This window comes from Rhynchophorus ferrugineus, unplaced genomic scaffold (genome assembly GCF_030347505.1).
Source record: "Rhynchophorus ferrugineus isolate W39M unplaced genomic scaffold, kcgeb_rfMv2 rfM2, whole genome shotgun sequence".
NCBI classification, from domain to species: Eukaryota; Metazoa; Arthropoda; class Insecta; order Coleoptera; family Curculionidae; genus Rhynchophorus; species Rhynchophorus ferrugineus.
This window is the reverse complement of record NW_027472581.1, coordinates 76,752,261-76,774,336: the sequence shown is the minus strand read 5'-3', so window position 1 is coordinate 76,774,336 and position 22,076 is coordinate 76,752,261. Positions and strand designations below refer to the sequence as shown.

The following is a 22,076-nucleotide window of genomic DNA, read 5'->3' as shown; positions in this document are numbered from 1 at the left end:
TAAGCTTTAAAATAAAACTTATTAATTAAAATAGTATTTTGTACAAGAGGTTACTTAATGAAGTGATTTTCTACATGCATGCCACATTTTCTACATAGTATAAACATAACAAATACGTATTGCTATCTGTGCAGAATGTGGAACTACTAAGAGCAATAAAAAAAATCGCCATAATGTCAGAAAGATGGGAGCAAGTTATATAACATGATGCAAAATATATTGGTTAATATGTATTGTATCAGTTTTTCTCAATAATAGCTTGGCGAGAGAAATAAAATATGTTAGTGAAATACCTTTGCAATTACATTTTTATTTTTTGAAAGTTTAATGGAATATTAATCCGTTTGCACATGTTTTATGTACTAATAGTTATGCACTCGAATCAAGTAATAATAAATAAGGAAAACGGGTATCTAAAGCATAAAAAAGTATAAAAACTGTATTATATAATAACTTTATAGTATGAATAATTAATGACGTGTTAATCATTTTAATAAAAATTCAATCAAATCAACACTCAAACCATCAATCACACCAACAACAAAGCCGATTATCAATGGCTCCCTGCTAATGCTCTAATGTATTTTGTGAGATCAGCAAACGTAATGAAACCATCGATACAGATTGCTATTGACTGTAATTCATGCATCATACGAGCAAAGACACAACAATGTTATTCTTCAGTATAACCACGCTTGGCCACGTATTTCAAAAGTGGTAAAAACATAGTTGAAAACATTAAAATGGGAAGTGCTACCCCACCTGTCGTATTTTATTGACTTTGCTTCTTCTGATTATGATTTATTACGACATATATGTGTGTGACTGTTTGAGCTGTACTTCACCTCTTATGAAGATACCAAAAAAATGGTGGAATAGTGATTAGCTTAAAAAAAACATCATTCTTTCGTAAAATCCGTAAATTACCTGAAAGATGGGAGATTCGTAAAATCCGTAAATTACCTGAAAGATGGGAGAAGTAGCGACTATCGATGGACAATACTTTGAATAAAATATATCTTATCGATGTCCCGTTTACGAAGCTGATCAAAGTCAGGGGCAAAGTTTAAAGCCGAAAGTAAAATGAAAAATTAATAAAATGACAATCGAACACTTTCCACATCTAATACGTTCCTGAATAAATCAACAGAATGTAGAAATGTAATTTTGTAAATGTAACTTCCAATAGTTGGCAAAAGACTTATTTCTAGCCAAGTCTCCAATAATATAACTCCACATTGCCGCGGTGATGGAGACACTGAGAAACAAAGGAGAACAGAACTGGTACCGATGAAAGTTTAAGATAAAAAATATATTTATTTGATTATAAAAACCCCCTGCACTAAAATCAGTAAAATTAAGTAACTGTAATAAGAGACAAATATCTTTATATTTTATTATTAAATAAAAAAATTATTTTGAATTCATTCATATGCTATATATTTGGTTTCAACTTCCTTCACATTATTATTCTCAGGCGCCGGCAACTGACTTGAACTTTCTTCCTCCTAAAAATTAAAGTATCCTTTAACAAAAAACAAAAAAAATTAAATAAAGTGCTGTAATAAATAATGCAAGATAAGGCGGTGTTAAATAATTAAGTAAGCTTTTAACAAATGTTTTAATGGCTGTTCTCGTTCCCCATTTCGCACAGGATCATCAACACTCCGTCGCTATGAACGTAGAGAAACTTTTAAAGCCTGCAACTATATTTTCGGAAGTTTTGTTACTGAAAAATTATGCTTTTGACACAACTGCGAAGTTCAAGGTAAAACCGTTCAACATTCAATATATGTTGCGAATAACGTATCATATAGGATTGGTGTCGTTTTGTTTGGTTTTCTTGTGTCAAATCCTAAATAGTTATCAGATGCGGGAAGCTGGATTTGTGAAAAATATTCGATTTATATATAATGCATATAAAGCTCCACTTATAGTAAGTACTACTATTTACTCTAAGTACTTGTTTATTATTCCAATTACCAACTGTACCGAAAAGTCATTACCGTATTTTTTTTAAGAAAAAAATACATAATTAAAAAAAACAAAACAATGTATTTATTTATAAGTACTGACCATTTGGTTTTATACATCTAGCCCATCTTTCAGGCAGTTTATGGATTCCAACCCAAAAAACTGTTTATCCTTTGAGAAAAACCAATAATCAAGCAATTTTGGCGAAGCGTTGCTCTGAAAGCACGTTTCCCATTAATGCAATAAATTGATAATTGGAAGAGGCGAGGTCTGGAGAGTACGGCGGGTGTGATAATATGTCCCATCCAAGTGATTTCAAAGCTTCATTTGTTGTCAGTAGCGACCACTAATAACTGTTTCACCAGGTTTTAACAGTTCGTAATACAGCATGCCACTCTGGTCCCACCAAACACACATCATTATCTTGCTACCAAAACGATTTGGCCTTGGAATCAATCGGCTAGCTTAACGAGATGATAACCATGGTTTTTTGTGCTTAGGGTTTCCAAAATAAATCTACTTTTCATCGCCCGTCACTATTCGATGCAGAAATGACTTCAGATCATATCACTGAAGCAACATTTCACTGACGGTTTTTCAATTTTCCATTTGCCTATCATTGAATTGATGTGACACCCATCTACCCGTCTTTTGGATTTTCCCCATAGCTCGTAATCGGCCGCTAATCGCTTCTTAGGTCACATTTAACGCTTCTGACAATTATTTTTGAGTTGGTCTTTGAAACTAGAACTTTTTTGTTTTGCATATCGAAATCACCATTTTTGAATTTTTGAAACCATGCCTTAGATATTTTTAAGATTAGAATATGCACAAAGCAGGGGCCTTCAGCGGCTTTTTTCCTTTCATTGAGTAAGAAAAGTAATGCAATAACGAAATTTGACATTTTCAAAGAGGTATAAATCTATGACGGTGACATGTTTAGCTTTGAAGCTCGATCTCAGTAAAATAAAATAAGGCTAGTGACATTTGTTCGAAAAGCCAGTAATGACTTTCCGGAACACCTGGTATAAGCAATATATACGCCAGAATCCAAATAAAATTTGAATAGATAATATACTAAATGGTGTAGATTAATTAAATTTCATTTTAATTTATAAATGATCTAAGAGAGTAAAAAAATAAATGCGTGTTTATAACGAATGTTTTAAAATCGGGATTGAAGTACAAGTGATAGACAAAATATTATGAACACCGTGTAATAAGTACATTTTGTTACATGTTAACAATTGTATTAGCCAGTTTACTTGCCAAGTCTTGTAGGTTTTATTTGAATGTATTATACGCTTTGTTCTTCAACGATTCGTGTAATGTTTGATCTCTCAGATGTTATTTAAGGTGTCACGGATAACAGCATACACGAAACAGCATAAGACAACATCAGCGAATAGAAATAGTAGGCGAAACCCACACAGATCAACGAACATTAAAAATGACGATTGTCAGATAACATAAAGCCATCACGGCAAAAGTGACAGCAGAACTCATTATTCATACTATTTACTAAATGCTATTTCGAGAAGAACAATATATAGAAACTCTAGAAAGCTAACATTCATACAAGGGCTGCAATTGCCATCTATACTTCTAACACCACATCATTAAAAGAATTGGCGGATGTGGTTCTGTATGTAGCATGGGATAACATTCGCTGGAAACCTCTCAGATACTCTAAGAATCTATTTCACAAAGAATTGAAGCTATTTTAAAAGCAAATGGTGGCTCAACAACTTATTAATAAATAAATATTGTATATATTTCAGATGTTCATATTATATTGTCAATATCATGTATATAGCGGCATCATTAACTGGGATTATATAGGAAAGGGGATGATCTTTCTTAAGTAGTAAAGAATATGGCTGAAAAACTAAATCAAATCATCTAAGCCCAGATAAAATCCACTGAAGATTGGATGCTTAAAATGAAATCAATATTTATTAAAAGAGATTTATAGAAGAAAAATTTATATCTGAAAATGTTTAGATATTGAATGCTGGAAACCAAATATTTATCATTTGTACTGTAAAAATATTTTGATTTGTAGGTCACTGTCATTCTACTAAACTATCTTATTGGTAAAAAATTCGTGCACTTTCTCAATAAATGTGCAGAACTGGAAAGTATATTTTTAAAATATGGCTACGAGACTAAACTACATAAAGGCATCAAGGCTATCTACTGCCTTATAACTGTTGTTTTAATAGAAATAACACTGTTAACATTGGTAGTTTTTATCGATTATGGTAAGACAAATTTTACTAAAATTTAAATTTAAAGACAAACTCCTTGTCTAATTTCCGAGTAATGTGAGTTTGGTGAAATGTAATTTCGGTTTTTTCTAATAGATAGTTTTAAGTTTTTGTTATGTTGGAAACATTGTAGATATAAAGATAGCGTTGTTTATGTTAAATATCTATTTTATGTCCATAAAAGATCCCGTTCATAATACGTCATGTAGCAAAATAAGTTGTAGTTTCTCGCGAGCGGCCGTTCAAAAGATATGGTCGATATGGGTATCTACCAATCTATCTATCTAGAAAAGGATAGAAATGAAAATAGAGTTTCTCTCTCTTGTTCGAAGGGCAAAAGACGTGTTATTAATTCCATCCCGTCCCGAATTAAAAGTAATTCGTAATAGATTATGAATGAAGTTATATGGTCGGTTTAAATGGGAACAGTAAGCTCACAGGACAGAGATTACAGATATATAAAGGCCGCGTAAAGTTCGTATAAAGTAGCAGGATGCAATAGATGGTAGAATTAAGTCATAAAGCACTAGAGTACTAAATGACCAATCCATTCCAACAGAGTTACCGGTAGGATATAAAGCATGCGTATAAAATCACCAAAATGTAGCAAAACAAGACTCAATAAAGTGATGAATAAGTTACGGTTTGAGATACAGATTATGTCTACAGCTTGCAGATAAAAGATACATTTAGTTGATAATATTCGTTGATGAATATTACAAACCAAATATGCATTATATGCAAATAATTGTTAAAATTCAAATAATATCTGTTAATTAAAGTATATGAAGAGCAATTAGGTTACTTAATTGAAAGTAACACAAGGAAAATAAAAGATGCAGAACGCTTTCTGTGCGCTGTCCAGCAGTTGTCTTGCTTTCACGTTAGTATAATTTATTAATCTTCTATCGTGTTTCAAGACGAAATCTTGGATAACTTCGCAGATCCATTTAATTTCCAGGTCATCGTGCAGTTCTTCGTTGGTTACGTAGCGATAGGCAATGGTAATCAATCGAATAACCTTGTTTTGACAGCGTTGTATGAGTTGATTTGAATTTTTATCTCTTTGATTTTAGATCAAGTTGAGAGTATCTTCGGACTAACCAGTATAGTTGTTTTATTTTGGTTCTAATGTGTTTTGCTCTTTGTCTAACGTGATGTTTCCAATTTAATCTACCGTCAAGATGGATTCCAAGATATTTAGCTGATTCTGCTTGAGGAATTGAGGAATCGAGCATCCATTGAGTGATATAATTAAGTTTCTATTATTTCGCCGCAATGCAAAATTAACAGTGACAGGTTTGTCGCTATTAAGTTGAATTTTCCAATCTTTCGTCCATTTGTAGATTTTGTTGACTGCCATTTGTACTTTTTCTATTGCCCTAGGCAGAGATATGTCGTTTTCCATAATAATTGTGCCGTCAGCAAAGGTTCCAAATAATGTTTCTTTTGTTGTTGGAATGTCAACAATGTAGAGCAGATATAGGAGAGGTCCTAAGACGCTACCTTGTGGAACTCCAGCCGAAATATTTTTAAATGTCGAGAACGCCATTTCGTGCGATACTCTAAATTTTCCTCCGAAAAGATATGACTCCAGCAATTGACAATAGTTACGCGGTAACAATTTGCTCATCTTACAGATTAATCCCAAATGCCAAACCGATCAAAAGCTTGTGAGGCATCCAGGAATATTGCAGGGCAGTATTTCTTTACAGTTACTCGGTGCACTTGATCGACTGTTGAATAGTGATTTCGAAAACCAAACTGGAAATCTGGTATTATTACAAAATTTTTAACATGTTTAAGTATTAGTTTCTCAAATAGGTTTGACGTTGCCGGTAGTAGTGAAATAGGCCTATAAGATTCGACTTGTTCTGCAGGTTTGTCAGATTTTTTGGGCATAATTATTTGTGCCACCTTAAAGCATTCCGGAACATGCTTCAATCTTAAACAGGCATTAAATGTATATGTCAACATGATTGCTTTTCGTAGCAGTTCTTTCAATAATCTAGGTGAAATATCATCTATGCCAGGTGCCTTTTTAGGATTGAGGTTATAAATTAGATTTAGATCTACATCGGGTTGATAAAACTTCATATCTAAACACATATTTAGATAAGCTAGACATTAATTCTTTAATAAGAACGTGAAAGGTGATAGTGGACTTGAGAGATGCCGATTGGAATGATAACTGTTCAAGTGGAAAAAGTGTTAGTGGCTTCATAGCGTCCCGTCCCAAATTAAAAGTGTTTTGTAACAATTTACTCAGAAAAAAGTTATTGCACTTTGAAAATGGGGATTATAGAATCTCAATTTGTTCATATTTTGTTTCTTTTCTGCTATTGAAAAAGGAAAAATGCGACAGAGACTCATCGAAAACGATTTTTATGGTGATCAGTGCTTAAGCGAATGGCAGTGTCAGGATTCATTTGCGCGTTTTCATTCCAAATATTTCGTAAAGATCAACCCCATCCTGGCCAGTCAATCATAAACATATCGAATGTAGTCGATATATCTCATATTGTGCCCTCGTGAGTATTGTAGCAATATGTAGAGATATAAAAGACTGCAGAACTTAACATTGAGTAGACATTGTTTCGACAAAACCAATTTATTGGGAGTTCGACAAAGCTGATATTCATGGAAGAGCCACGATTGTGAACATTTTTATTATGCGAAAATGCTTCGCTTGTAAATGCAAAAGAAGTGCTGCAACGATCATAAAACCTGCGCACTTGATGGTTGGAAGAATGTGGTATGGTCCGATGAGTCATCGTGTACATTATTTTTAACTCTTATGAACAGGCAGTTATTGAATTGGTTATACAAGACTGGATACAAAGCCCACAATGACGCTAATGAAGGCTAAATGTTTGGTTGTACTGGAAAAGTTTCGTCTGGATTGTTCGTCACCCCGACTATCATTCGCTCCGATCTGTATAAAACTGCGCTTGATGCTGCGCATTACTATTTCAAATATATATCAATGAATTAACTTTGAAGAAATCTAAATTATTATTTCCCCAGCCCATTGTTTCTATTTAGAGTCATATTTTGTAGCGTTGGGAACGACTGAAATTGACTATCGACTGTTTCAGTCGTGTACTTTTAATTACTATTTTCGGTTCTACTAGTTTAATTTGACTGAATTTTAACATCTGGCCTAGCCGCGACCTTGACAAAAATATGCCGGCTTATATAGATTTATGTGTAATATATATTATTTTATGATTTTGTTCATAGTTTGCTTGTAAATAAAAAAAAAATTGTAGTTTAATATAGCAACATTTTAGAACGCTAGTTTTCAGGATTGTTAATGTATGCTAATAAAACGGGTAAAGATTAAAATTGTGATGATAAATAGTAAAATACTTTTAACTCTTTTTATGACAATAATAGGTTTATTTTTTATTAACTTTTTGGATTCGATTTAACTCCCTCAATTTTTGGTCGTAAATGCTCATAAAATGATATTACTTGATTTATATCGCATTATTAAGGTTTAGCCAAATTATTAACAATCGAAGAAATTTCATCACGGGAGAAAAGCTGATCATGTATATTATATTTTTGAATAGTGATTAAAAAATATTTCCCTTCAATAATAAAAAACCCATTTATTTTATTTAAAAAGCTCTAGTAGCTATTGTGCGATCATTTCTATTTATGTCATGGATTAGTTTTTTTCTATGATTAAATATATGTTATATGTTTTTATTTAGTATTTATGGTTATTCTACATTTTTAGTTTTTAGATTTTGTTTAAGTTCTATTCCACTACTATTCCACTCATTTTTATAAATACACAGAACATTCAAATATAAAAGTAATTCTAATTCCTTTAAAATGAAATTATTCATTGCATGTTAATAGTATTCAGTAATTATTTTTTCCTTTTTTTTTAAATTAGTACGTGAAGTAATATATAGACTCACTTATACCACCGTTAGAAAATATAAGCTCATTTAAAATTAAGTGGTCCAAGAAATTATCTCCGTCCTTTCCCCTATCACAATTTATACAGGAAAGGATTCGTACATCTTCCTCTGACATCACAAATGGAAAAGAAACAGTCGAACCGTGTATTTGACTGAAAATAGTAATTACCATTTTCAGTCGCTAGTTTTTTGACTATCGATTGTTTCGGCTCTTTTGCGACTATCGGCTGTTTCGACTGCTTTCAGTCGATAGTTCTCAACGCTAATATTTTGGTATCCTATCAAATATTCAGTATTTCATTTAATATAAATCCGAATTATTAGCAATTAAACACGCGAGGGTAAGTGTTTTTAAGTAATACATTGTCATATGTAATCATTTCAGATTTTAGCTTCAATAAAGATAGTTTTGGAGAAATCCTGTTGCAAATAATACCCAATCTCCTAATAAATATGACAATCGTCAATTGGTTCGCCTGTCAGCATATCCTATGGAACAACTACGCCCTCCTCATTAACTATTTCACGGAAAACTTCTTAGAAAACACCAACTCGGAGCCACCAATACTATTTATACGAACAACCCTAGTCAAAGCAAAAAAGTCCGTTGCGATATCGATCGAAAGCCTAGAAGTAGTATATCGCGTTTACAACAAATTATGCTTCCTGGCTAGAAACTTGAACTACTGCTTCGACTGGCAAATACTCATCACCGTTCCGTACATGTTCGTCATTATAATGTACAAAGTATTTTTCATCATCACACGGATAGCACAAGACCAACACGTAAGGTACAGTATAGTTTTACTTAATATTTAGGAGAAAAGAAGACAATTAAGAGAAAAATTTTATAAAACATGTTTTAATTAAAATATTTTGCTATTTCTTCAAATTTTTCCATATTTCTGGCGGCGCGTCGAAAGAACTATGTTGATTCCATGACAACAATTCCATGACTGGATAACGTCACGTACCTAGGTATCCACTTCGACCGACCGTTCGATTGGCATTCCCAAATCCGGAAAGGTTCGGGGATAGAAAACCTGCTATCTTCTCTGATCTGCCCTTCTAGCAGACTTCCATCTCTATCAAATGCTTATTTTATAAGATGTTAATTATGTCCGTACTCCTCTACGCATCTAATGTCTTCTTCAAGTTTGTTACACCCAACCAGATGAAACGGCTTCAACCTTTCCCAAATAAGCTCCTCAGAAGAATTTTAAACGCTCCATGGTTTTTCAGAAATAATCAAATTCATAGAGATACTGGCATTCCAGAAATCAAGCACTTCATTTCTCAATCATTCCACAAACAACAACTAAGCTCAAGTTCTTCTGAAAACGTTCTTCCGCGACCAGGTATGCATCATGCATTTCACCGCTTGGTCTTAGGCCAGAACCAAAAAAAAGAACAATCCGAAAAACTGTAATAGTTCAGTGATCGAGGACTGGAGGAATTGTTCGATGAAAACTTGGACTTGGGGTTTAGAAATAATAAAAAAGAAAGGAAATTGGTTAGCTTACGAATCCAATAAAAGGCATATGTTGATTTGTGACTTACTGCTTCAGAACAAAATAGAAAGCAATTTTTTATTAGCGCTGATAAAAATATATCTAATACGACAGTAACCGTAGCAAATACAATGCGAAAAAATGACGAATTGCACGTAAATACCAATTCTTTCAACATGGATTTATTTCTTGCCCAAAAGACTAGATTTTAAATAAACCCTTTCCTGCCAAATCGCTATAGATTAATTCGAGTACACAATAATATCGTCAAAAGGCATGTTAATGTTTAGTTTATTAAATGAATCTTTAATAATATAAGTATTAGGTGAAATTCTGAATCTTCTCTTCTCTTACCGTATATGTAATATTTTCGGATCATATATTTTAATAATACAATATATTTAATAATTAATCTTTAATGTACTACTTATATCTTATATAAATCCTCTCGTATCAAAGGAAAAACACTATAAATTGATTCCGATGTTTAATATTATCATTGAAAACATGTTGGTGTTTACTTTATTGGTATTGGATAAAACTGTGTTAACGTAAACTGAAATAACGTCTTCCCATTTAATTACAACCTTAAATCTGTTGCAACGACAAATACAATAAAATTTCGCAATATACCATCAACCTATCGGCATATGGCAGATTTTAATTAGCAATAAAACTACAGAAATATTAGAGAAAATAGGTGATAATGTTGCATATATCTACATTTTAGACTAATAAAAAACCATAAAGTTTAGGCAAGTATATATAAATCATTATAAGTTTACCATAGATACCGAAATATTCTCGAGTGCCTGTTCAATATGGCGTCATTTGTGGGCTTTGTGGTGCCCAGCATCAGAACCTGTGACAAAGCCGAGGAATTCAAGCAGATCTTACAAAGACTAGACAGCGATATAGAAAAAGATAATGAAGTACACGATATGGTATGCCCCTTCAAAATCTACCACAAATTTAAGGGTATGATTAGTATGCTTGTTTCAGATGAACCTCATCTACTACCAAACATTGCATTTGCCCATTCGATTCTCAGCCTGTGGTGTGTTTTATTTAAACAGAAAGCTATTATTTTCAGTAAGTACCAATAATAATATTACTTACAGATATATAGATATCCTTCCTATATTTCCCGATTTTTACTATTCGATTTAGTAGTCCAATTTAATTTTAATTTGGGAAATACATCTTAATGTACCCATCTTGTTTGAGTATTGGTGCAAGTATAGCAAAATAATAATAATAAATTAATGTATAAGAATAAATTAATGTTAAGATTGTTCTAAACATATAGTATTGTATAAAAAAAACTGGTCCTAAATTCATACTATCGATGTAGCATTTGAACTTAATGGTAGATCTTAGTTTGTTTGCTATATCGATGCATTCTGTAATTTTTTATCAATCACCATTTCTCATTTATCTGGAATTTGATCTTTTGAAATTATTCAAATATTATAACTTTCAATTATTTATACAAAACAATTTACCTAAACGTTAATAATACTAACTATTTGATAGCATGTATAATTAAGTACCACGTCTAATATTTTATATCTTATTACAGATATATCCTTGATATAAGAATCCTTATAGAAATGTTTATTTTTATTTAACTTTTCTATTATTAAACTTTTTAAATTTAAAAACAAAAAACAGGAATAAATTTAATGACTATATATTATAACTTTTCCAGGTATGTTCTGGTATTTTCACCTATTTGGTCATGCTAATCCAGATTGATACTTCAGGGTTTTAACACCAGATGTTGCTTTATATGTACTTTATATGTACTTCATATTATTGCAAAATATTTGTACGTAGCGTAATAAAACCCAATACAAGGCTAATTTATCAACACATAGCAAGTTTTATTTTTCTCCTATTTAAAAGGTGAAATAAAAAGAAAATATAATAAATAGAAAAAAATTGGTTTTCAATATTTTTTCTATCTACAGGGACAAAAATATTTCATGTTTATGCTTTTAAACCTTTAAGATAAATCAATATGACTTTTTAAAACTTACAACAACAGTTTCATCCTTTAGCTCGAGTATATTGTCCATTTGTTTCTCTTTAGTCTCTTCACCTGGCTTTTGTGACAGGTGAGAGAATATTTCAGGTAATAGGCCAGATTCCTTCTTTTCATAAAATGGTTCTCTAAAAGACATCAAGAAATCATAAATTAATTTAATCGTTTTCATCATTTAAACACTTTTGGTGTTCGCATGCATTTAATTACTAGTGAAAATGCGAAGCATCAAAGCAAACAACTGTTAAAAAAAAAATTAATCTAACTGTTGAAGTAGAAGGTTTGATATTTTTCTACATAAAATAACAGTTTCTCATTTAATTTTATGAAGTTATTGAATAAATATAGACGGTGATCATGGAACGTTCAACATTGTATTTTTACATTCACTGCTTTCATTGTTAGATTTGAAGAAATCTGCTGCTTAAGCCTACTAAATACTTTTGAAAATGTATGGTGATGCTGCTCTGTTCTTTCCCAATTACTGGTTTTGATTTTAACGGTAGTTTTGGTGTCAATGGCAAAAAACGATTTGTAGGAACAAATAGCTTTAAGAACTATGACTTGCACAAAACTAGTTGGACGAAAACTCAGCTCAAACAATTTTAAAAGAATTTTTATACAGATTAACAACAGTTAACAACAGTTAACAGTTAAATCAACTCTTTCCAGACGTTGACATTCGATGGAAAAATCCAAAATGAACTGAGAATTAACTAAAAATATTATTTTGAGCATCGCGGTTTTATTACTTACCAGAGAAAATAGAATAGTGATCAATGGTGTAATGTCACTAGCGATGAAAACAAGACCTACTGTGACAATTCCAATCTCAAAAAGTTACGGGTTACTCCAGGGAGAACCATTCACATCGATGGCAAAGTGAAATAAAACATAACCACAAAATCCTATTCTGAATATGGTGGGATCAAGAATATGTAGAGTATTAGAATATGCTAAAACCGAATGAAACTCTTACTACAGATGTCTACCGACTTTAACTGAATAAATTAAATTAAGTATTGTTGCAAAAGTGAACAACAATAGCGAGTAAGAGACGCAAAATTTCAAAATTCTCTTGTATAACAATGCTCGGCCAAATATTGCAAAAGTTCTGAAGGATACAGTGTTACAGCTTGAATGGGCTACAGCTAAGAAACTGGGCTATTGCAATCCTCATTTGGTGGCCGTTCGTTCTGAACTACAAGCTTACTACAAGTTCCAGTAAACTATGTTAATATGTAGCAACTTTTCCGCCTTACACCTTAAACTCAGATGCATGTGCCGGGAATCCATGGACTACGGGGGTTTCTCAATTGAGCTATGGCAATCCGGATTTGGTGGCGTCACACCTTAAACTGTGATGCATGTGCTGGGAATCTATAGACTAGATGTGATTTTCAAAGCTTGAAAGTTGGAACTTTGGAATAGTTTATAGCTAGCGGTCGTTGAATACTTTCAATCCACCTTTTGTGACCTTACAATTTCAGTTGCTATACTTTTCCCCGAACTCCACTTAACTACACCAAGAAACGCTTCGAATAATTGGAATAGTTAACTAGGGGTCGTTGAGCAGTTTTAATTAATCTTTTGTTACCACATAGCGCCAGCGAGAAATACTTTTGTGGGAACTCCACTTAACCACATCAACAAAAGCAGCGAGTAGCTGTGTGCCAATCCAATGGCAAGCTGTCTTTTTTTTCCTGATAATTAATTTGCTAGCAGTTAATTGAATGAATTCAAAAGAGAACAGACTTGTGGTCTCCCCGGTATACTACCGAGTTCGTCAGTTATAATATGTTAAAGTGTTTAGAAAACAAATGCTGTTAATTTACTTAAAAATTTATTTTATTTAACGGGAAGAAGAGGCGACTTATTGAAAAGCGATAGAAAGCGACTCTAAGGGTAAAAACAGACCTAGCCGTCTCCCTCACAACCCATTCAGGTTGTCAAAAAAGCACATGGCCGGTTGGTCTGGGCCATATTACATAACATCAAAGATGAATAAATAAAAAAGTTCAATAAAGGGATTATAAAAAAGTAAGTTTACCTTAAATCCTTCCACCTGACCAACTTAATCAAGTTCTCGAACCATTTGTCACACTCGCGACCAGTCTGTCTGATCAGTTCGATATATTGTGGCATCAGTTCGAGACCTGGAAAACACAATGAACCAGAAAATGATAACAGATTCAAAAAAGGAGCCATATTCATCAATACCCGAAGACAGAGCCTCCAGTTTCCTAACTTGATCGGCCTGGGCAATGGCGCCAGTCTTGTAGAAAATGTCCAAAGCGTCCGACAGCAATGGTGTCGCTTTACCAGGTTCACCATTATTCAGGTAGAACTCACCTAGATATCTGTAAGCCTGCGCCAGATAGAACGTCAAATTATGCAGCTCCGCCATTTCCTTCAAATGCAGCAAATGCTGCAGTGCCAAGTTTGTGTTTCCGTACCTAAAATTCAATGCATATCACATCCAGACCGAAATTTATAACAAATCTTACATCAAGTAAGCTTTGGATAATTCGACTCGAGCTTGACACATGCCCACCTCGGACTTAATTTTTGACTGTATGTAATAGGCTTTGTTGAATGTATTGATGGCGCCTTTTAAATCGGATGTATTTACCTCGCACTGACCCTTGAGTAATAACGCTTCAGTCTCGCCATCATGGTAACAAGCTAATGCATGTAAAAAACCGTATTAGATTATCAATATTACAACATTTGTTTGTCGTTATTTTTGGGATCGATGGATGGATGAGTATCACTACTAAACCGAGAAAGATTTAGGGCATCTCATTACGCATTGTTAAAAATATTTCATAAAGTTATACACAGTGAGGACCTCATTTAGTAATAACGAAGCAAAATCTTATATACTTAATATTATTAACTATTAACTATAAAATGCCAAATTTAATTGGTTTCCTCATTGTACAAAATGCACCTATAACTTATAGAATATGTATTTCGATAATTCTCCCATCCTATCCAAATGCTAATAATATAAAAAGTGAAATAACCCTAAAAGTATATAATTGGAAAAGTTTAAAATCTCAACTTGAATCAACTATGAAAATTATCGTGACAGTTAAAAATTGATTAGTAGACTGTACAGCAGAGAAATTTGTTATCAACATACAATAAACCTTATGTGTTAACATCACTAGTATTATTTAATGAACCGAAGGTAATATTTACACAAGTTTACAAATTCGGTTTAACTTTTAGACCCGAGCTGATGAGAACGTTTCTCAACGTTATGTGATGCTCTCGGGGTTCTAATGCACCCTAAACAATACACCCCTGAAAAATGAAGGTGCCCGAGGCGGAACAGATATAATTATAAAATAACATATGCAGCATTTCCAAGAAGACGGGATAAAAAAGACGAAATATAGGCTATGACATATAGATTGTAGTGTTGCAACGAAAAGCATTAATCATATTGACATATATATTTAGTGCCTGTTTGAGATTGAAGCGTGTTCCGGAATGTCTTAAGGTTGCTCGAATAATTATGCTTAAAAAAACTGACAAACCGGCAGAAAATGTTGGATCTTACAGGCTTATCTTGCTGCTACCTGCGATACCAAAATTATTTGACAAACAGCTCTTAAAATGTATTAAACCTTTTATAGAAATACCAGATTTTGAAATCATCACTCGACAATCGACCACTTCCATACAGTAACAGAGGTTGTCGAAAAATCTTTCGAAAAAAATTAAATTTAGAGTCCTTAAACCTGTTTACATGGCAAAAGATATATCTCTGTCTAAGGCTGTAGAAAAAAATGGAAGTAGAGGTCAATTAATCCCGCACTCGCATTGCTTGTGCATTAATGTAAGTAGAATAGAACAGGAGTAATAAATTAATTTATAAATTAAGATTGTACTAAGCATATCTAGTGCAATATTTAATTAATTTAAAAAATCTTTACTAATATAATTATCGAGTATTCTGACAGCCTGCTGAAGAAAATAATAAATACCTTCATTGGCCCTTTTCTTCGCTAACACAGCGAACTCGATGGCGTACTTCAAGTCAATCTTGGCCCAGTGACGAGCTTGGCGCATGTAACAAAGATGCAACAAGTAATTGGCGTTCATGAAGAGGGTAGTCGAGTCGGCCAAATCGGGAAAGAATTGTTTGATGTTCCAACTCTTGCCGGCGCTGAGCTTTCGCGAGATGTTCAAATGCATTTCGGCGTTTTCGTAATCCATCACTAAACAATCCAAAGCTTACTCACAAAAACCAAGCTGACGAAAGTCCAATTCTACACCAGCGCATCTTAAAATAAGTAGTAATATACCTTTTTCTATCAATAATTTGGCATAGATATAACGAGCCAAGGATTCGTGCTTTCCAGTGCTCTGATAAGCCATAGCATTCTTCAACCCCTTCATGAGCACCTGTTCTCCTAACCAAAACCAATCCTTGGTATTAAAACAAAAATCAATGGCTGTGATTAGTAGGACTTCGGTTTCAGCATTATAATTGCCTAAAAAATATGAAAATTTAAAATAAATATGTTTAGAATAGTGGTAATTAACAATATAATTCAGAATAAGTTACCAAGAAACAAATATAAAAGTAAAACTCAACAAAATAAATAGACAAGTATAGATAATGTTTAAAAATGGCTTAAACTGATTGACAATAAATACTAAAATAGTATAAATTCTAGTGGAACTAAATATCTACTTTACAACAGTGATAGGATCATTTAGACCATTTATTTAGAGATAAATAATTCAGAATAGGAATAAATACACAATTGTAACTTTGGATACAATAGTTCATGATAACTATTGGAACAGAAGGTCCGAACAAAAATCTAAAGAGGCAAATTAATAGACATTTAACATTAATATAAATGGTGCCATACAGAGCTAATACAGAATAGGAATCATTATTTATATCGCGTTACTATAAACAGTAAGAAAATATGTGTTATTTTCAAAGCTGCGAAGATAATACAAAAAAGTATATAATTAATCATGTAAATGTCAATTTTTTTAAATTAATCTCTGAGAACTTCAACCATCTGCCCGTCGGCAATAAGTATTATAGTATGATTTCCGTTATACAATATAACTCCACTAACATGTAGAAAATCGCTTCAGTAAGTGATCTGCTGTACAAACTTATAATCTAAATATTATTCTAGTTAATATTCTAACTTATTCTAAACTCAATACTAACTTATTCTAAAGACTATTCTAACTTATTCTGGAGATTATTATATCTCATTCTATGTATCTGTTAATCAGTTCTTATGGTAGTTTACGTTTGAGCCTACACACTTCAGTGTCATCGCGCACATTTAACTGTTTGGCGAATGCATTGGGAGGCACTAACAGTCTTTCAGAGTACTTTACACTAACACTTGGAATCACACTCGTTATGGGTTCTAAGGAGATATCGTGCTGAATTAGTTTGTTGGAGACGTAATATGAGGCATCGAATATGACTCGCAACACTTTATTCTGGAACCTGTGGAGGTTATCTACAGTTCAATACCATAGATCCAAATGGGCCTAAGTATTGACTTATAAAGCAAAACTTTGTTATCTAAGGATAATTTAGATTTACGCCTATCAGCCAATACATTTGATTTAGTTACGATCGTGCTACTTGCTACGTCGATCAAAATGCATTCTCAGATATTTAACGTCGCCTACTTGCGGGAGTTTATTTTTTTTTATTGAGGGACACGTTCTTCTAGAAGGGTAACGTTGGGTAGATTTTGTCTCATTTGCTCTGATACGCCATGTTTTCAACCACAATTCATGTTTGTTAAGATGAAGTTGAAGGTTTTTTATGGATGATATTGGATCCTTGTGTGATGATAAAATTACTGTAACCTCAAGATAAAGTTGATGAATTTTATAACTCCCTTTCTTGTTAGCTTTTGCAGCAGTTGTCCTGTTATTAAGTCATTGTCTGGTTATTTCTTTGGGTTAATGTCAACTTTGGTAACTTTGGTTAGTTCTTTCGGCGTGACTAATTGAATCCTCGAATTTTCACATTTTATGCCCAACAAATTATTCTCAATATCACTTTCGTTTGATTTGAAGGTTTTTTTCTAGAACATGATGGAAATGATAAAGAAATGGTAATAATGAACTGCTCAAACCTGGTCAAACCATTAACGATTAGAATAACCCCTTATAATTAAGTACCAAAATATACTAATGCTTTTTAATACTAATTCGACAGGTTTATTAAAAATAATTAAGTGGTTCTTTATAATGTTTAAGAAATATATTTAATTTTTTTTTAATATCGAAAAGTATCGATATATATAAGAACGATATATCGATATTTTTGGACGATATTTTTTCCCGATACATCGATATTTTTTAATATAGTCGATATTTGATATATAGTCCATTCAGTAAAACAGTGAACTCACGTCATCTGAATTGATGATGTTAAAACGTCACGTCACAATGTTGCCGCACCAACTCTGAGTTTTAGTTCATTGTGACTTGACATACAACAATATTCTAATATAAATAAAAGAATGATACTGTTACAAATAGAATATTATATCATTAAATTAAAAAATACTGTAATTTTATTTGTTTAAAAATTGCAGTACATCTAATGCATATATTATCAAAGGATTTAAAACTACAATTAATTGTACAGTTATAATAGTTTGTAAGTTATGGTTGTATTTTATTACATCTACATTGATTTTTTTCTATACCACCTATGAGAGTTCCTGGTACATTTTTAATGATTTGATATCCCCTGTAGACCTAATCCTCCATTTTGATATCATTGCATTTCTCCTTAGTTTGTTCCGTTACTACCTGCATGCATCTTTCTTGATAAAACTAGATTTAATCACTGCATTATCCCTAATGCATTTGCCATATATGCGAAACAGTTAGTATTACTTCCCTCCTCATACATTTTAACCAAATGCTCATGTATATTCCGAGCAATATTTTACATTCTACAATAAGATTTCTTACTAAGAAATCCTAATAAATTGTTATTCCAACTTTTACCTTTTTCCATCAACTTTTTTGACTTAACACTATTCAACTCCATCAAAAGACCAGTAATCCTAGCCTTTCTTCTCAAGCATTTCATGTTTCCAAAACCTCTACAGACTATGATCGGCAAACTTCAAACCAAAAAATCTCCAGGTTTCGACTGAATATCGATTACCCAGTTAAAAAAGCTCTCTCATAAGCAGCTCGCAGAACTGGCAAACATCATTAACTCCATCATTCTTCTCAGCCTTCTCAGTGTCATTTCGAAGCTTGCCGAGAGGGCAATACTCTGCGCTCTCAACTCTTTCACAACTGAAAACAACATCATTCCTGATGAACAATTCGGCTTTCGCGCTCAACAATCCTATCTCTCGGACAGATCTTTCCAGGTCAAGATCAGGGAATCACTTTCCAGTCGTAAAAAAATCGATGCTGGTGTACCTCAAGGTTCCCCGCTGGCCCCAGCCTTAATTAACCTCTTTATTTCAGATCTGCCGAGAAAAGAGCACATTGACATCGCGTTTTACGCTGACGACACTGCTTTCTTCACGGCCGCCAGGTTCGAAGTTACAATTCATGAACGTTTACAGAATCAGCTCTATCATGCGATCAAGTAGTTCAAATTCTGGAGATTGCAAATCAACCCCCTGAAAACACAGGCCATCATTTTCCATAAGAAGCATTACGCACTGCGCGTCTCGCAACTTAAGATCGACACCGCAATAATTCCATGGCTGGATAACATCACGTACCTAGGCTTCGACCGGCGGTTCGGTTAGCATTCCCAAATCCAGAAATCAATCCAGAAAGGTTCGGGGATAGCAAACCTGCTATCTTCTCCGATCTACCCTTGTAGCAGACTTCCCATCTCCATCAAATGCTTATTTTACAAGATGTTAATTCGGTCCGTACTCCTCTACGGATCTAATGTCTACTTCAAGTTTGTTACAGCCAACCAGGTCAAACGGCTTCAAGTTTTCCAAAATCCTCAGGAGAATATTAAAAGCTCCATGGTTTGTCAGAAATAATCAAATTCATAAGGAAACTGACACTCCAGAAATCAAGCACTTCATATCTCAATCATTCCACAAGCTCAAGTTCTTCTGCAAATGCACTTGTTCGCGAGCTGGTCAACATGCTGGGAGCTTAGCACCGCGTGCTAACTCAGTGTGTTAACTCAGGTTCGCGAATCAATAGAATCGCCGGGTCCTCGTGCCCAGTAACGGCTGCCCGATCAGCGGGTGCCATATCCCCAAATTTAATGCAGTAGCAGTAGCGATCCACAGGGGTCAACTGTGAGGCGGTTTCGGTTTAGTGTATTGGTAAGCCCAGAGGCAGTCCCACATAACCCGATCCAACTTGTCACTCCAGGGCAAGTCTCCGCGACCAGGTATGCGCCATGCATTCCACCGCCAGGTTTGGCCAGAACAAAAGAAACACCTTATTCCACCTTATAAGTAATACATGATTAAGCTTTTCTTTTCATAATTCTTTACGTTTATTTTAATACGAAAATACGAATACGAAAAGTGGATACAATTTAGAAGAGACATTACAACTTACGTTTGTTGTGATAATCTTCAGCCTTTATCAACGCTTCGCTCAGTTTTCTCAACTCGACGTCAGAATGTTTTAGAATTGGACGGTTCCACATATTGCTATGAGGTCCAGCACTAATTCTTAATTGTTCTTGGAAATCAAACATGTATTTGATATATTCCTCTGTGTTTGCATAACCAGATTCCTCCAGTTGCAATAGCAAGGCTTCATGGTAAGGCAATTTAAACCTAATAATTGAGTCATAGGAGTAAAAAAAACCGATTAAAATAAATTTAAACGATATATCTTTGAGAAGCTTATCCTATAGAGTCAAATTCATGTTAATGGGCGTACTAAAATAATCACATACTGACGTATATCATTTAAATTATATTTAGGTAATTCTGCTCTCATTTTTTCAATTTCCCTCTTCGTTTCTAGCTTTCTTTTCTTTTCTCGTTTTAAAAGATTCTCCTCGAAGCTCGAGGAATAATTGCTTGTTGCTTTGTCCATTTCAGATCCACGAAAACTAACGAGAACAATCTTTAATGTGTCAATATTGACATGTGAAATCTAATGTCTCAATTAAACATTTTTGAAGTTTCCAAATTTTCTTTCAGTATTCCCTCAAAGAGTTTCATCGTTCATATAAATAGTAGATTTGAGTCTCAATAGAAACTATAATAATAAATAGACAATAATTCTGAGTTAGGTAAACCTAATTTTGTTATTAAATCCAGTAAAGAATGTAGATACTTCCCAGTTAATTTATTGTAATTTGAGTTGCCTGATTAAAGAATTCATATCTTTTTTATTTTAAAACTAAATTAAATCCTATAGGCAAATATTTCAAACAATGCAGACATAAATTATATTATGGTCATTCAGGAAACTCACTTTAAAACAAAGAAAAGAAAAACCTTGAAACTTATAACTGCTGATATGTATTATTATATATATTCTGCTTTTAATCTTTAATATACCCAAACTATAATGTTTTTATGATAATTTAAATCGTAATTAATTTCAATGCATTTTAATGTAACCTGGCACAACTTATTTTCAAGCCAGGCCCTTGAAAAGTAATGCACCATGAAGAAAAAGCCCTATATTAAAACTCCTGTGAAAATTCTTGAAAGAATCACTTATGACTCGGGGCGGGACGGAATTAATAACACCTCTTATGAACAAAACAAAAAACAAAAGAAAAACCTATTTACATCGCTGGTCTTTTAAACATTTTCGAACAACCTCAATACAAATTACAGCGCCCTTTACAAAGGTTCTTCTTCCTTTCTATATTGCCTCTTGTACCGACATAAATCATATATTTAATGAAGAGTTAGGAAATTTTAGAAATAAAGATGTCGAAAATATATCAGAAATCTTGCAGAAATATATAATTTTAAAGGTTTATCAAAAACATAACTATTCTTTAAGAGATTTAGAAAAAATATATATTTTTAAAGCTAATATTTCACAATTTTTATTTTTATTTTTAATTGAAAATATCGATTTTTTTCTTCCGATATATTGATATTTTTTTATAAATATCGAAAAAGATATATCGATATTAGGTTCCAACACCCCTAATTGGAAAAGAATCATGGGCTGCTTAAAATATGCCCTAAACATTAATTCAAATATCTAATATAACAGTCAATGTGAGATTCACATACTTTATATGCAGACTTATATTCAATAAATTATTTCAATTTTATTCCAGCCCGTGAGCTGGTGAGATTCTAATCAGTAAGACTGATGAAATACTTTTTCT

General features: G+C 33.0%; 2 protein-coding genes across 2 annotated transcripts; one reads left to right on the top strand and one right to left on the bottom strand.

The window, feature by feature from the left end:
• Positions 1-1,369: 1,369 nt before the first annotated feature.
• LOC143190524 (tetratricopeptide repeat protein 29) lies at positions 1,370-20,841 on the bottom strand. Its single transcript, XM_076394864.1, has 9 exons — positions 20,670-20,841; positions 20,324-20,547; positions 16,060-16,248; positions 15,739-15,972; positions 14,248-14,425; positions 13,961-14,196; positions 13,791-13,896; positions 11,736-11,868; positions 1,370-1,508 (listed from the first exon to the last, which is right to left on the bottom strand). Exons 1-9 carry the CDS (start codon positions 20,810-20,812, stop codon positions 1,425-1,427), a joined length of 1,527 nt encoding a protein of 508 aa, XP_076250979.1. The 5' UTR covers positions 20,813-20,841; the 3' UTR covers positions 1,370-1,424.
• LOC143190527 (putative gustatory receptor 28b) lies at positions 8,575-11,487 on the top strand. The gene is made up of 4 exons (XM_076394868.1): positions 8,575-8,973; positions 10,484-10,637; positions 10,696-10,785; positions 11,405-11,487. The coding sequence occupies exons 1-4, from the start codon at positions 8,636-8,638 to the stop codon at positions 11,465-11,467; spliced, it is 645 nt and encodes a 214-aa protein (XP_076250983.1). The 5' UTR covers positions 8,575-8,635; the 3' UTR covers positions 11,468-11,487.
• Positions 20,842-22,076: the final 1,235 nt, after the last annotated feature.